The following is a 16,078-nucleotide window of genomic DNA, read 5'->3' as shown; positions in this document are numbered from 1 at the left end:
ATGCCGCGATGAGATTTCGCAATTCTTGTACGTTTTTGTTGTACATGCTCGGGGACAATGGGAAATGATGATATATCATTAACTTATCAAAACTTGCACGAGTAAGTAAAGAAGTATTAAAAATTTTTAATATTGAATTTTCAAGATTACGAAAGCGTCAGCGAATCATTAATTAATTGACCATGCAGTTCTTTGCTTATCAACGAGGCGATTGATTAGATAAGTCGGATGCATAACTGATTGATAAATATTATAAAGGTATGTACATTGCATGTACTTTGTTAACGCACTGAAAAATAATATTAATATCATGTGAAATTACGTTAATCTCGAAGAGAGCGATACATCAAGAAATGTTTTCAAGATAGCATATTCAAATGGATCAACCAATAAATATCGAAGTGTCCATCCATCAACTAGAAATTATGTGATATACTGGATAACATGATTGATGAGTCAGATTTGAGTTCCAAAGTTCCCGCACGTTCGAGTGAGACATACTTCCATCGATCCATCGCAGAATTGCGGCGACGAGTCAGCTGACAAGTATCATCCGTTAGTTAAAAATTTTATTGCGATCATATGAATCAAGCAACATAAACAAATAAATTACAGCTTGTAGTTTCATGATATTTCGCGAAATTTTTGATAATTTCAAAAAGGATAAAATGTATGAGCGAGCGGTCCATAGAGAGAAGATCACGCTTGCTAAACGAAGATCCCAATGATGACCGCGCGAATCTGACTGCAGAATGACGGAATCGCGATTTATACCTGCGTTACGCAATAGATTACTGTATATTTCCAGCGATTTCGCAGATGATCGCGCGCATGATTCAACGGTTCGAGCGTCCTCGAACTTTCATCGAGCGGGACGTCGCGTGCGAGCGAATCGACCGACGAAGGATTCGCGTTTGTCGTTCCGAGACAATTCGCGGACGTCCCGGGGTGTCGAGGTTGATGGTGTGCCGAAGGAGTGGATGTCGTCGCGTCTGCACGCGGGACAACGTCGCGACGAAGAGAGGACTTCGCCGTTTCACGCGGCACTGAGAAGAATCGCCGCCGGCTCATTCATCGCTGGCGCCCCGCGAACGCACCCTCCACTCACCCCCTGAACAAACGGCGTCGCGCAGGCGTTGCATCCGCGGCCCCTTTGGTGCACGTCTCTTTGGTCCCTTGGTGGCGTCGCGACGCGTCCGTCGCGTCGTCGCGGAGGAGAAGCAACCATGGAAAGAAAATCGAGAGTCCTCTTACCGCGCGTTCTTCTATGGGATGGCTCGGGACGACACTCGACCGAGGTGGCAAACTACGATTTATTGTCACATCGCTCCCGTAAGAGAGAACCGGCACTCGCGCACGATTTATGGAATCCGAATTTTTCGCCGGAGTTTTTCTGCCATGTTAAAATTGTCGATGAACCGTTTTACATTTTGTTTCGCCATAAGTGAGGATCGGGGCGGAATAATAGGAGCACAGCTGTGAGAAAGAAAGGGAGAAAGAGAGAGGAAAAAGATCGAGAGCCCTTTGCGAGAGCTTCAAAGTACAGAAATCGAGATATCGATAATTTTGTTTGATAAAATTATAATTTTGATTTTCGGTGTCAAATGTGCGACAAAATGCGTTTCACAATAGCTGATGTGTTTTCTTTATCGTAATATATTTATATTTGAACGTAGAAATGATCTTTTTAAACGAGGAATTAAATAAATAAGTAAACATGTAAAGCCAGTAAAAGAGCAAATTTGACAAATGAAAACTACTAAACGCTACCAAGAACAAGTGCAGGACGGCATAAAATACAACACAGTAATAAAATACAAAAATACGCAACTGCTTATCTAAGTGCGTAAGTTCCTTGAAATTACGTCGTTCGTTTTATCTTTAAGGGAGGCGGAGAGTACCAATAATAAGTTTCAACACGCCTCTAATTGCCCTACTTGCAGTTGCGAGCCGCGTAGCGCGTTGTAAGCTCGGTTTACTCTCCGACTAAAATCCAAAACTATCACGCGAGATGCAGACAGATAACGCAGTAGTTACACCGGAAACGGATTACGTTTGCATCACACCGGCGCGGCTGGCTATTACATGATAAGTAATCAAAATATGGCAATCTCGTTGTGGCCGCGTAGCCAAGTCTAGTGTGAGTTCCGCTTAAGGGGGGAGCCTGCTTTAGAACGCTGAAAATAAGGTATATTTTACGAATTGTTTTTGGAGAAACTATACAGCGGATCATTATGAAACTTTGATGCATTTATTAGTACATGTTTAAAGATAAAAAAATTATTTTTTGATTTGAATATATCGCTTGTAGAGGTCGTCCTGGAGAAATCTTAGTGCAGCCGCGTCGCCGGCATTGCAAATTGGTGAGCATTCTCCTGCCTCCGAATTTCGTCTAAACTGAAAAATTGAAATATCTTCTCGTTATTTATGAATTCCCATCGTCGATGAACCAAAGAGAGAAGAAAAAAGTTGAAAAGTGCCAAAATGGTGGAGCTTAGAACACAAAAGTACGATTTTTAGGCAAAGTTTTTGAACTTTTTCATGCAAAAATAATTGTTTAACTTAATGTTTTTATGAATATTAAAGGTTCATCGACGATGGGAATTCATAAATAACGAGAAAATATTTCAATTTTTCAGTTTGGATGAAATTTGGAGGCGGGAGAATGCTCACCAATTTACAATGCCGGCTGCACTAAGATGCCTCCAGGACGACCTCTACAGGCGATATATTCAAATAAAAAAATAATTTTTTTATCTTTAAACATGTACTAATAAATGCATCAAAGTTTTATAATGATCCGCTGTATAGTTTCTCCAAAAAAATTCGTAAAATTATACCTTATTTTCAACGTTCTAAAGCAGGCTCCCCCCTTAATATAGCGGGTGTCCCCTTCTCCCTCTGTGTCTCTCTATCTGAGACGACCGACCGAGAGTACGCTCTCCGTTCAGAGTTGGAGCCAAGCCGGAAGGAGAAGCGGAGTCGACGTTCTCTCGAGTGCCCGCAATCTCACGGGTTCCCATAACCGGCTGTTGTGCCCGGTCGCTGTTTTGCAACGGCGCAACAACTTCGGCGAACACTCGGCAGTGTGTAACCAGTTACTACAGACTAATTGTAACTCCCGACTCAGTCAGACCTCTCGGCCAGGGTCCGAGATTCGAGTCGATCCGGTTAACATCGCAATTTGTGAGCGAGAGTTCGGGCAAGTGCGGCGAGTGCGTCTTGTGCGTAGCTGGCACCAGTAACTCGTTTCACAAGTGCTGTAGTTAGTCTCATCGATTGCAATTGAATTCGGCGATTTCTACGATTTCTGAGATCGCGTGGGTGTACCTGGTCCCCTCAGTACTTAATTTCGTACTTCTGGAGGGAGTCACGTGGCCTGCCGGATTTTAATCCGCTGGTATCAGTTGATTATAAGCTTGTGAGATATTGTGAAATTTCTTGGCAGTTGCGACACGTTAATCTGCACGATGGTACCTTACGCTTAAGACGGAGAGAAATGACGATTTAACTTAGAAAAACTGGAACGAAGAGACTAAAACTCGACTGGACTTGAATGTTTTTAAGTGATTTCGTTGTGACTGATGCGAGTCCGATGATTCAACCGATTTCAACGCTCTCTGCGCTCGTATCACCGGTCATGAACGATCGATTCGTAAGATACTAAGCTCTTTTTATGTCGCGAGAGTCAATGTCTAGTGATAACGCGAGCTGTTTACATAATGCCGTTATAATGATACAGCGTAAAGGTGCGATTTCATGCTGTCGCTCATTTTTAGCGTCAAATCAGGTCACGTGATCACAATTAACGCTGGACAATGGTCCATTTTGATCACGTGATCTGTTTTGACGCTAAAAATGAGCGACGAGCGACAGCATGAAATCGCACCTTTATTCTTTTTCAGTCTAGTCTAGACGATTGCAAGAGCGCACTCAAATTATTTGAGCAAAGCACACATGTCTGCTGTCCAATCTGTAATTTAAATTGGCGAATGTAATAAGAGATTTTTGGAATTCGCGATTAATCGTTCCCAAGGAAATTATCAAGTATTTTCGATTTAACAGATTCGAGCAACAGTCATGTTGTCAGCTGTATCGTGCGATACCATTATGGCCTCGAGAGAGTTAATCGTTGTCAGCGCTTGACGACGGCCTCCAGTAACTGGCAGAGAAGTTGTTTATCATCCATTCCGAACGAGTTGTGCAGAATCGACACATTTTTCACGTACACAATTTTTCTGCGCGCAAGAGCGGCAGGTCGGGACGGACCGGAGCGGAGCGATTTATAGCGCAAAAGTGAGTAAGCAAGGAATCCAGGTCGTGTCGAAGAAGGAGAGATCGCGAATGGGACGATTTAATTTTCTTCATCCCCCTCACCTGCATCTTTTCCCGTAAAAAGTGGATTACACAAACTCACACTGACGCGCTCACGTGTTCTGCACGTGCAGATTTCGAAAGTATTCCGAAGCGAGCCTCGAGAGATTCGTGTTGGCCCAGCTGTTTCCTTGTATTAAGGTCTCAATTGAAGTGCTAAATGGACGACGATAATATGTTGCAAGCACGCAATCTGGACGAAAATTGAAGCCATAAAAATCTAAGCAATGTCAGTCCACTAGTGTGAAGCTGCGACAAAAAAGTTCTTTTGTAAATCGTCGGTAACACTAATTTTCCTTTACGATCATTCTTTTGCCTACACGTAGATGATGTAAGCAGCTATAATTAAATAGAATATTAGCAAGTCACAAAATATTTTTTTTTATTATTATTTTTAAAAAACTTTCGTCTGTATAAGTTTTGTTTTTCTCTTATAATTGTTGTTCATTTAGCTCTTCGATTATTCTTCATGTAATACCAATAATAAAATACGACAAAATAGAAAAAGGAAACAAATTAAATTTGTAAACGCTAATTATATACATTTAAAGACAACTTCGAAAACCTCATAAGAAGATTTTAAAGAAGAGAAAACGGCATGAGAATCACACCCGATCGACTTGTTAGTTCTAGCGATGTCACGAGCACAGCTGCGCTGGTATCACTGGTATCGCGAGGAAATAAGATCGGGGATTTGCTTTCAGTGGTCAAGTGGTACAGGAACGTTAAATGCCGGAACTATCTCGCTCGCAGACTGCCGGTCCTTAGCTGGTTGCCGCGATATCACATCTCGTGGCTTCTGCAGGATGCATTGGCCGGTATCACGGTCGGCCTCACCGCAGTGCCGCAAGGCATCGCTTATGGTGTCGTCGCTGGCCTAAATCCTGAGGTAAAGGTCAAAACTGACCGCAGACATCTTGCATCTACCTCGAAGCACACATAGAAATAACCGGCACCATCGACATCAGAGAGATCAGATGTTCTCTCAGAATTTCTGAGAGAAACGGATTGCGGAAGCACGATTTTCAACTCTCTTTCTCTTTCCCTCTCTTACTGTCTCTCTGTCTTTCCATTTGATTTAAGATGATTTTAGATATTTCATATATATTATAATCAATAAACTATCGATATCTATTTTATCTATATCTGTTAGACTCTCTATCACATGTTGTCATCTTATAGTATGGACTGTACGCGGCATTTATGGCATCTTTTATATATGTCGTTTTCGGTTCTTGCGAAAACATCACTATTGGTCCAACAGCCATTATGGCCACCATGGTTTATCCGTTGGTCAAAAAATATGGTGCTGACATGGCTATACTCATGGCCTTCCTGAAAGGATGCATCATTGCGCTCCTAGGAATTTTTCACTTAGGTACGCTATCTCTTTAATATTAAAAATGATTAATTATTTTTATATTTTAATTAAATAAATATCTTTTTTTATTATAGAAAGGATATATAACTAAGAAATCATCGAATATAAATATTTAAACGATATAATGTTATTATATATTAACATTGCATCTACATTATTATGTTATTATTGACTATTATACTATCTTCCCTGGTTTTGGAAGGTTTTTTGTTAGACTTCATATCACTCCCGGTGATCACCGGATTTACTACAGCCGCAGCGATTAACATAGCATCATCCCAATTCAAATCGCTCCTGGGTATTCCTGGTAGAAGCGAGAATTTCTTGGAAGCTGTAATAGCGATTTTCAGTAACCTCAAGAAGATCCGGTACGAAGACACATTGCTAGGCATTGGGACAATCATCGTGTTAGTTCTCTTGAAGGTACATATACAGGGCAAAGCTCTCTTCAACAGTGCAGAAGTCCAGCATTCAGTTTTGAAGCGCCATTCGACATTTCGCTTTACTCAATGCAATCGTTTGCTTCGTATAAACAACGCAGTAATCACGTTATTTTGTCGCAAGTCAATGGTACAGTTTGTTCAAGCGTTCTAACTTAGAATAGAAGCGTATATTTGACTTCAAGAATACTGCAAATTTGATTATATGTTTCAGCGAAGAACAAATTTTATTATGTACTATAAAGACTTCAATCCAACTTGCTGCTTTTTATGCAAAGTCAATTTTTCTCTAACGAAAATTCGATCAACCGCCATTCTATTATCCAATTTTATGTAATTTCACTGAAGTCGATTTATTATTTAATTTTTCGCATTAAGCATTTTACCAATTAAATTATTAATCGTATATACGTATTGCAAAAATTAAAGATGATGATTCCGTGATTGTATATAAAATATTTTATGTTTCTTTTCCTCAACAGAATATACCTGGGCGGCGTACAGGAACAATTTTACAAAAAACAGGATGGTTCATTGTTCTGTCACGCAATGCATTAGTCGTAATTACTGGTACCGTTATGGCATACATTTTTTATATTAACGAGCAAGAGCCTTTCAAGCTAACGGGTGAGTACGTTACGTAAATTATTTGCCTAATATTGATTTTATAAGTAGTATTATTCAGCTTACACCAACTTTGGCTGTTAAATGCAATACTTAATCACACCTTCATAGTTTTAATCGATTATTTTGTATTCGACCATATCTTCTTAGCAATTTTTAATTTATACAGTCGAGTTTGCGAGATTCACTGTATTATATTGTTGAACGCGTGCGGAATAAATCCGTGACAGTAAATTTTACGGTTAATTAATCATTGGATTTCGCACCTTCGATAATCGGTTTTTGCAAACTCGAAATTCGAAATCAAGAACCGAAATCTCGTGAATTGTTTAAAGATACTGAGTTCTCTTGAAAATTAATTTCATTAAAAATTTTTATTCTTTGGAACATTGTCGTTGCTCGATGATAGTAATTCTCTTAGTACTTCCGGATCGCAAAGCAATTCGCTTTCATGCAGAGTACGCATAAGGCACACGCACTTTTTTCATTTTTATGTTTTGCGTGCATCACGATCGAGATACATTTTCCACACTTTAAAATATATAGTAGACCGCACTAATAATAAAGTAGTTATTTTCAATCATTTCAACCAACCGTTTTCAGGAGCAATGGGTCAAGGTTTGCCACCGTTCGCGCTACCCCCGTTCTCCATGACCGTCGAAAACCGCACGTACAATTTCCTGGACATGGCCACTGCGATGGAGACGAAACTGTTCACGATACCGGTCGTGTCTACTATCGAGCACATCGCCATCGCGAAAGCCTTCGGTAATTGGATTTCAATTATTAGATTCTCGTATCGCTCTTTCACAAGATTAGTTGGCAAAGACTCAGCATGGCGCGAAAACAGGAAAATTGCGCCTGTGATACGTGGGATGTGCTTTTTTCTCATTTTAAAACGAACGCTTCCAACTGCTATTACAAAAGCTCTGTCGAGCTAGCTTTTGTTCTCGCGCGACGCATTGTTATTCCGGAAGGCTAACGAAGAGACGGTGAGCGATTCGCTTGATGAGGGGTGATAGAGTCGGGGTTGTTTCAGCGAAGGGCAAATTCCTGGACGCTACGCAGGAGATGATCGCTCTAGGATTCTGCAACATTTTCGGATCGTTCGTCCGCTCGATGCCGGTCACTGGATCCTTCACACGAACGGCCGTCAATCACGCGTCAGGTGTCAAAACTCAGCTCGGAGGAATATTCACAGGTGCGTGAGCGGCAAATGCTAAAGTTCCACTATCCCCCGCACTGACGTGCTTTAAATGCAATTGTTTCGTCGTGCGCAAATGGCATCGCCCTCGCATACGTCCCAGAACTTGAATCGCTCAATTGCAATTACAGTTGTTTTGTTCAGGGATTATTTAGAGATCCTCCTTATTAGAAAATGAGATTATATTGGGTTGGCCAAAAAGTAATTGCGTTTTTTTCTAATAGATGGACATACATGTCTTGAAATGTAACTAACTTCATTCTAAACCGCAAATTCATTATGTAGGTTAACAACTCACAGTTCAAGCTTGTTTTAGAAAAAGAAAGTACACGATTTCGTTAACAATTGTTTCTTTGCCGTCGATTTCAAAATGGAAAATCAAAAAGAACATTTTCGTCATATTTTGTTTTATTACTTCCGAAAAGGGAAAAACGCTGTGCAAGCTCATAAAAAGTTATCTGATGTATATGGCGAAGATGCTTTAAAACTGCGGCAGTGTCAAAATTGGTTTACTAAATTTCGATCTCGAGATTTTAATGTGAAAGATGCACCACGCTTAGGAAGGCCAATCGAAATTGATGACAAAATAAAGGCACTGATCGATTCCAATCGGCGTTTAACGACACGAGAGATTGCTGAGAATCTTAACATATCGAAATCGAGTGTTAAAAACCATTTAAAACGACTTGGATACATTAGTAAGCTCGATATTTGGGTGCCACATGAGCTCAAAGAAATTCATCTCACTGAGCGTATTGACATCTGCGATTCTCTTTTGAAACGTGAGGAAAATGATCGATTTTTGAAACGTATGATAACAGGCGACGAAAAATGGATCGTCTACAACAACGTCAAACGAAAAAGATGGTGGAGCAAGCGTGATGAACCTGCTGAAAGCACTTGAAAAGCAGATATTCACCAAAGAAAGATTATGCTGTCAGTCTGGTGGGACTTTAAAGGTATTGTGTATTTTGAGCTGCTTGCAAGGAATCAAACCATTAATTCAGACGTATACTGTCGTCAACTGGATAAATTGAATGATGCCATCAAACAGAAACGTCGAGAATTGGTGAATCGCAAAGGTGTTGTGTTTCACCATGATAACGCTAGACCACGTACAAGTTTGGTCACTCGTGAAAAATTGTTGCAGCTTGGATGGGATGTGTTACCATGATGTTACCACATCCACCATATTCGGCAGACCTGGCACCATCAGATTACCATTCGTTTCGTTCTTTGCAAAACGCCTTGAATGGTAAAACCTTGACTGCTGATGAGGATATGAAATCGTTGTTGGAATTGTTTTTTGCTGAAAAAGATAAGAACTTTTTTGAGCGCGGAATCATGAAGTTGCCTGAAAAATGGCAAAAGATAATCAAACAAAATGGACAATATATTGTTTAATAAAGTTTTTGTTTCCCATGAAAAATTCGCCTTTTATTTATATAAAAAAAACGCAATTACTTTTTGGCCAACCCAATAGCTTCATATACGATAATTCTCGTCAGTTTAATGTAATTCTCAAGACGCGACTTACTTTTTTTTAGAAAAGTTTAATTTTAATTTTAGAAAAGCTTTATCTAAAGAGTCTAAAAATAATTTGGATCGTTTGTGCGGTTCGAAATAGGCAGTCGGTCTCTCTGCGAGGGTTGAAAGGCGCACGGAGAAATGGCTTCATTTTTCAGCGAGACACGAGGGCAGCGCAGCGACGTTTCTTTTTCCCGGAGCGTTCCTTAATTACGGTGCCTTTTCCAGGCAGTCTGGTGCTGCTGGCAGTCGGTCTCTTGACTTCCACCTTCTACTTCATACCAAAGGCGACGCTGGCTGGTCTCATCATATGCGCCATGTACTACATGCTCGATTTCCCGACGTACGCCCTGCTGTGGCGCGCCAGAAGTAAGTTCCAAACATCTTTTCTCTCTTTTTCTTTCTCTTTTCCTTTCTCTTGAGCCTTCACGCTGGTATTATCGATGGTGTGCGCTGTACAAAAGAAGCCAACATAAGAGTGCCACCCACACTCCGGATGCACTCGTAATGTATTTGTGAAAGCCCCCGTGAAACAATAATGCTTGAGCGTGTCTTTGGTAGCATTTATTGTCAAAGCGACAGCACAGTGACGTCCATGCGAACTTTTGACCGCCTGGTCCTTATCTGAGTTCCATCCATCCATCCATAGTGGATTTATTCATCCATGCATCCGGTGGTACCGGAACGTGTTTGGACGGAAGATTAATATTGCTTTGCGATACGCTGGTGAAACGTGCAAAAACATCGAAAATTTGCTATACAATTGCTGCGAACGATCGATTGATACTTTGATTGCCGTTTAAGTTTTTAATGATATTTGAAGTGGATTTTATGATCATTTAGAGCGAGTAAGATAGTGGAACTGTGTTACCATATTTGCGCACGTCTTTTAATTCGAAGCTTTTAATTTAAAGCTTGATCCTCCTTCCCGTACTTTAGCGTAGTCGTGTCTGCGGCTGAAAGCTAGATGTTTTTTTTACCGCAATATAACTTTGTCGAGATAAATCCGTACTCGGCCTTCGACGGTGGAAAATACTAATAAATATGTAAAATAAACGTCGCCTGGCGGATACAGCTGCAATAATGCGGATCTGTCTTTAAATTAATCAAAATGAATAATGACAGGAAATAAACAGGAATGACGGAATGACGACTGCTTTTCGCGTTAAATCTCTCCGAATTTAATGTAGCAAATGAAAAATCAAATCTGTTAAATATATATTGCTTATATGAAAAATTTATATTTAAAAGGAATTTTGACGCTACTTACAATTCTATTAACTTCTAATTCGCAGTTATACCCATCTCACAAGATAAAATGAAAGCTTTATAACATTTTACCAAATTAAATTTATGTTCTCTTTTTGCTTTACTCTTAAAAAAAAACGAATACGGAAAGTAATATGATATGTATTTTCATATTTTTATAGAAGTCGACTTCTTTGTGATGTTGCTGACATTGGTCCCATGCGTCTTCCTCGGCCTAGAGGCGGGTATTTTAATAGGCATCGTTATCAATCTTATAGCGTTATTATATTTCTCAGCACGGCCTTCCATTCGCACGAAAATTGAACAGGTATGTTAACGACATGGATTGATTATATGATTACTTGACTCTTTCATTTTAGTATTGGAAATATCGCTTTTCAAAAATTCTCAATACGTGCATATCCCATCCGTTAAAAAATTCACTGCAACTCGCTTTCAAACGTATTGCACTTCCTCTCTTGAGTTACATGACAGCATGCGACGTTTTTCCGGTTTATTTCAAACTTTAGATAATTTAATAGAAGTAGAAGACCATTAGCTTCACGAGTTGATGGATAAAATCTAAAAGATAAAAAAGTCTTCATCCTCTTAATAAATTCTTTGAGAAAGAGAAAATATATTCAACAGATATTGCGACGTGCAAATGGTGCTATCTTCTTCAATCGCGGATGATATATTTCCAGTTTAATCCAATTTGATCGTGCCGTTATCGTTTAGACGTAACTGAGACCTATCATCTCCTGTCAGATTAATCTTCCATGCTGGTTACCGCGTGAACCAATGAAATCGATATACCCCTTGCGGTATTCCTTCTTCTTCTCTCAAATGACAAATTTACCTTTGAACACTTTTACTTTATTGCATGTTTTAAACTCGGAACTATCTAAGACTTTTAAAAGTCTTGCACGCAGCTCAAATTATTATTATGCTCTTTTTTTAAAAATATTGTGACACGTACATAATAAATAAGATCCGGAAATTTACGAAAAATAAATGTCATGTTTAAATAAAAATCTTCCCGATCGCGAACGCGCCGACTTTAGTATGCAAGTTTCTCATTGAAACGTATCCTTTGAATTTCTGGCGAAAATATATGTCTTCACCGATTGCCCGTAATGTTTTCTTACTGCACAATGCTTAGTAACGTCGACTTAAGCGGATTACATTTTGTTTTCTTTTCCTCGGACACAGATCGAAGGAGAGACCGTGATAGTCGTCGTACCCGAAGAAGCGGTAGCTTTTCCGGCGGCGGAGCGTTTACGTGCTAACATAATGAAGCTTTCCGGAGAAAGCGAGTGTAACGTGATACTCGATTGTAAGAACCTGAAAAGGATCGACGTTACGGTCGCCAAGGTAGGTAATAAGCTTTCGTCCGCCGTCGATATCAATGTAAGATGCTCTTTTAGATTTAGACTCAGAAAAACTTGCCAGCAAACAGCCATGCATTTTCCTATCTCCTTTCGTATTCCGTTGGAATAAGAAGATTTCACATTGATCCTCCTGGTTGGCTTCGATGTTGCTAAAAATGTTAAATAAATAATTTGAGTTACAGAATTATTAACATGTAACTTAATTTATTAACAACGTGCACCGCTACATTCAATAAAGTAAGCAAGCAAGATTACGATTGTTTAAGATCTTAAAAGTTTCAGTTAACTTCACCGGCATATCTAACTTTCTTGACCATTCATTAAAAACTTGGTTTTCGAAATAACATACATAATAATTGCTAGACCATGGTGTGCACTGTGTATAAAAGAACTCCACTTTAATTTGGTAATTATCATCTAAATTTCTTAAGAGTGTTAATAATTTATTTAATCTGTCTTCTTCGTGAAACATTTTGCAAACTGGCTGTTCTTTATCTTTGATGTTGTAATTAACATAATTCCGTTCGCCTTTGTAGAATATCAAGCTCCTGGCAAAGGACCTTTCAGTGCGCGGACAAAGGATTGTCTGCAGTAATTGCTGCGAGAATATTGAGGCTACCCTGAGGGTTGTAGAGCCGGAGCTATTAAACGTCAAGGAAGACGGAGACAACTACGGCTGAGGGAGGATCGCAAATCTGTATATTTTATTTGGATTCTACCTGGATTCAGATAGAGAGCGCATGAGGCTAATGAATAAAAGTATGACCGTCAGACGCTGGATGTTGTCTCTTTTCTGGATGCACGTCATCGCTCATATTAAAGATATAGAAACCTTGATATAAAAGATCCGCTCATTTTTGCTTCCGAAAGACTCGTGTGTCTCAAAAGAATTCGCGCCTGAAACGCGCGTGCACGAACTGATTTGTCGCTGATTGTCCTGCTCGAATGATTTATTCAAGTGAGTAAAAATTATTTCCGGATTACTTCTTCGGAAACAACCTTCTGCCTGCCGTAAATTTCCTTCATGTTTATTCACCCGGAGAGCTAACAATCGCGTCTCTTCAGAACAGCGCCGTTTACAGTCGTCAGAGGCACGAGTAATAAATAATATATGGCTTGCGGAGGAGTAACGTGAGCCAGGGATCGGCAAAATATTAATAATAAATTAATATTACTTGAGTATTTAATTATTTCAATATTAAATGTTCTTCGCCAATGTTTAATATGAACAATGAAAGATTATTCGACCATTGATTGGCAAGCTCACTTTATTTATTAATGTGACGTTTCGACTAAGGTTTCTGGTCCTTATCAAACCATGTGTAGATTACATTAATAGTTTCGTCAACAATATTTGAATTATGGACGCATTGTGGGCGCAAAAGTCGTTAATTTAATTATTTATTTAACAGGAAAAAATAATTCCCGATTAATTGATTAATCAGTAATCAAGATAAGCAATTTTTAAATTGCTCGGTTAATCAGTAATCAAAAAGAACAATTTCTCAATTACTCGATTAATCAGTAATCAAAATAAACAATTTTTCAATTATTCCAGTAATCAGTAATCAAAGTGAAAAATTTTTTAATTATTCGATTAATCAGTAATTATAGTATAAAATATTTTTGTTACTTGATTAATCAGTAATCAGACCGAAAAATTTTTCAATTATTTCATCACTCAGTAATCAGTGTCAGATGTTCCTTGATTATTTAGTTGATTTTTTTCTGGATTATTTTCTTGATTATTTAAGTATCTTGATTATTTTAGTCATCAGCGTACAGCAGCAATTATATACAGAAAAAAATTAATTCAACGCAATATTTTTCTAATAAAATTAGTTGAAGTAAGATTTTTTATGACTGATAAAAAAATAATTTAAATAGTGAAATATTGCGTTAATTTCATTTTTTTCTGTATGGAATTGGTGCTGTACGCTGATAATTACTTAAATAATCAAGAAAATAATCCAGAAAAAAATCAACTAAATAATCAAGGAACATCTGACACTGATTACTGAGTGATGAAATAATTGAAAAAGTTTTCGGTCTGATTACTGATTAATCAAGTAATTAAAATTATTACGTTCTGATTGCTGATTAATCAAGTAACAAAAATATTTTATACTATAATTACTGATTAATCGAATAATTAAAAAATTTTTCACTTTGATTACTGATTACTGGAGTAATTGAAAAATTGTTTATTTTGATTACTGATTAATCGAGTAATTGTTCTTTTTGATTACTGATTAACCGAGAAATTGAAAAATTGCTTATCTTGATTACTGATTAATCAATTAATAATAAATTTCTCAAAGTTGATTACTGATTATCAAAATAATTGTTAATCAAAGCTGAAAATATTACTGAAAATATCGTTGATGCCGATCCCTGATGTGAGCTGAAAAATCCGGCTCTTCGTTCCTTTTATTGCTTCGATGTAGAGTTTTACGCGCTCGATGATGGTCTCTCGCACGACCATTACGAAATAATACATTTCGGCTGCAGGGGTGAAATAAAACGGGGGAGCGTTACGCATACGTCGTCGTGAAGAAAAATCAAGCATAACGATGTCTTCGTGCCGTAAATTTTGTTTATTTTATACTTTGTCTTTTACTTAGATCGGTTTCGGAGTGCAGATGTTCTCAAACGATATCCTGAGACATTGGAGAACTGTTGATACACGGCTCAATGCGATGGTAATTGCCGATGTGCTGGTCCATTGTCTCATTTGCACGCAGAATCCAATAACATATCTTGCAGTATCTCTGACAGTGGGACTTGACGTGAGTCGATAGGGAGAACAAAGTGGCTATTGGCTCGTGACAGGAATTACATTCGTATCCTAAAGTGCGTCGGTTTATCATCTGGAAAAAGTACAGTGGTGATGAAACATTATCTCTTATCTTTACTAAAGTTTGACACATTTGTTTAGTATTTCAATCGAAATTTAACAAAACTCTATTCTTTAAAAGCATTTTTCTTTGTTTTCGATCAATCTAGTCTAAAAATCACAATTTTGCTAATGTATATTTAATACTTGTAGTCTTCTGAGTTTTATATGTATAATGTGTTATATAGTTTTGATAAAATGTACCCGTTTTTTTTAATTTTACAAATTACTATTTAAACTTGGACAGAGTCACAAATTGGAAAAAGGATCTGCTAAATTAAATGTGAAAAAAATGCGAAGAAATAATTACAGGAGGAACTTTGAACTTTTATATACATTATCTACTTACAAAAGTCGCGTCGCCGCCACCACCGTTATCCACCTTTTCGGAAATCACAGAGTACTGCGGCATTTTTGTGTCAACGCTCTGTTTTCGTCGCAATTGCAAGGGAAGTATAATCGGTCGTTTCTGTATCTCGAACTGCGAATTGTAATTTTACTTTGAGACAAGGAAAAACGTATATTTGGCATATTTATTAGAAATTGATTAGAAATTAGCTTTTTTTCACTTTCTGAGTATCGTAGATCACTCAAGTCGCAGAGACTTTCCAGAATTAGTATGGAGAAGGGGTACCTTTCTCACGGTTTGTACAGGCGTACGAATGTCGTAGATGAAGTCTTTCTTCGTCATTTTCTCGCTGATATTGCGGTTACATCGCAGATTATACTTCGAGACGTCCACCAACTTCGGAGTCGTCGATACAACGTCCAGTCCTCGGTAAGCATTCATATCTCCACGTATTTTGCAGACAGTCACTTCTTTGCCGCGATGATCGATTGTTAACAAAACAAAAACTCTCCATTTCATGTAATAGTTGAAAGACCACGCCATTCTCTTTTACGTACCGATTATGTTTAAGAAACTTGCATTCGTTGACTTTGATATATGATTGATGCTGCATTCAGTCAAGAAATCAGTGAATGCTATTAAAC

At 38.4% G+C, this 16,078-nt stretch overlaps 3 protein-coding genes and 1 long non-coding RNA gene across 16 annotated transcripts in view; 2 read left to right on the top strand and 2 right to left on the bottom strand.

The window, feature by feature from the left end:
* The window catches only part of LOC105278776 (trissin receptor), a 52,983-nt gene extending 50,830 nt beyond the window's left edge, over window positions 1-2,153 (bottom strand). For 3 of the 8 annotated variants that reach the window (XM_011338107.3, XM_011338109.3, XM_011338111.3), the window contains exons 1-2: window positions 775-2,153; window positions 502-539 (exon numbers count right to left, since the gene is read on the bottom strand). The gene's annotated coding sequence lies outside the window, so the exon portion shown is untranslated. Of the gene's footprint in view, window positions 1-501 lie in introns of all 8 variants that reach the window. The other 5 variants (XM_011338106.3, XM_011338105.3, XM_011338110.3 and 2 more) reach the window with 2 other exon arrangements.
* LOC109610932 lies at window positions 9-1,227 on the top strand. The gene is made up of 2 exons (XR_002193238.1): window positions 9-101; window positions 189-1,227. It is a non-coding gene; the product is annotated as an uncharacterized LOC109610932 (long non-coding RNA).
* A 742-nt stretch (window positions 2,154-2,895) lies between the features above and the next one.
* Window positions 2,896-12,969, top strand: LOC105278775 (sodium-independent sulfate anion transporter). 4 transcript variants are annotated; one of them, XM_011338097.3, is made up of 13 exons: window positions 2,896-3,655; window positions 3,906-3,994; window positions 4,066-4,296; window positions 5,079-5,263; window positions 5,557-5,752; window positions 5,958-6,178; window positions 6,678-6,822; window positions 7,423-7,587; window positions 7,859-8,020; window positions 9,779-9,919; window positions 10,981-11,126; window positions 12,011-12,172; window positions 12,726-12,969. In XM_011338097.3, coding segments are annotated over exons 3-13 (1,668 nt in total). In that variant the 5' UTR covers window positions 2,896-3,655; window positions 3,906-3,994; window positions 4,066-4,295; the 3' UTR covers window positions 12,870-12,969. The 4 variants fall into 4 exon arrangements, with proteins under 4 accessions (XP_011336399.1, XP_011336401.1, XP_011336398.1 ...); XM_011338099.3 differs by lacking the exon at window positions 3,906-3,994 and having other exon boundaries at window positions 2,896-3,086; XM_011338096.3 differs by lacking the exon at window positions 3,906-3,994.
* On the bottom strand, window positions 12,184-16,073 carry LOC105278779. Of its 3 annotated transcripts, none has more exons than XM_020031436.1 (4): window positions 15,720-15,998; window positions 15,435-15,566; window positions 14,810-15,059; window positions 12,184-12,338 (listed from the first exon to the last, which is right to left on the bottom strand). In XM_020031436.1, exons 1-3 carry the CDS (start codon window positions 15,975-15,977, stop codon window positions 14,838-14,840), a joined length of 612 nt encoding a protein of 203 aa, XP_019886995.1. In that variant the 5' UTR covers window positions 15,978-15,998; the 3' UTR covers window positions 12,184-12,338; window positions 14,810-14,837. The 3 variants fall into 3 exon arrangements, with proteins under 3 accessions (XP_019886995.1, XP_011336420.1, XP_011336419.1); XM_011338118.2 differs by lacking the exon at window positions 12,184-12,338 and having other exon boundaries at window positions 14,768-15,059; window positions 15,720-15,904; window positions 15,992-16,073; XM_011338117.1 differs by lacking the exon at window positions 12,184-12,338 and having other exon boundaries at window positions 14,768-15,059.
* Between the last annotated feature and the right edge of the window lie 5 nt (window positions 16,074-16,078).

The sequence above is a fragment of the Ooceraea biroi genome, chromosome 11 (assembly GCF_003672135.1).
Source record: "Ooceraea biroi isolate clonal line C1 chromosome 11, Obir_v5.4, whole genome shotgun sequence".
In the NCBI taxonomy this organism is placed as follows: domain Eukaryota; kingdom Metazoa; phylum Arthropoda; class Insecta; order Hymenoptera; family Formicidae; genus Ooceraea; species Ooceraea biroi.
Note: the sequence above shows the minus strand (reverse complement) of the source record. Positions and strands in the feature narration are given on the sequence as shown.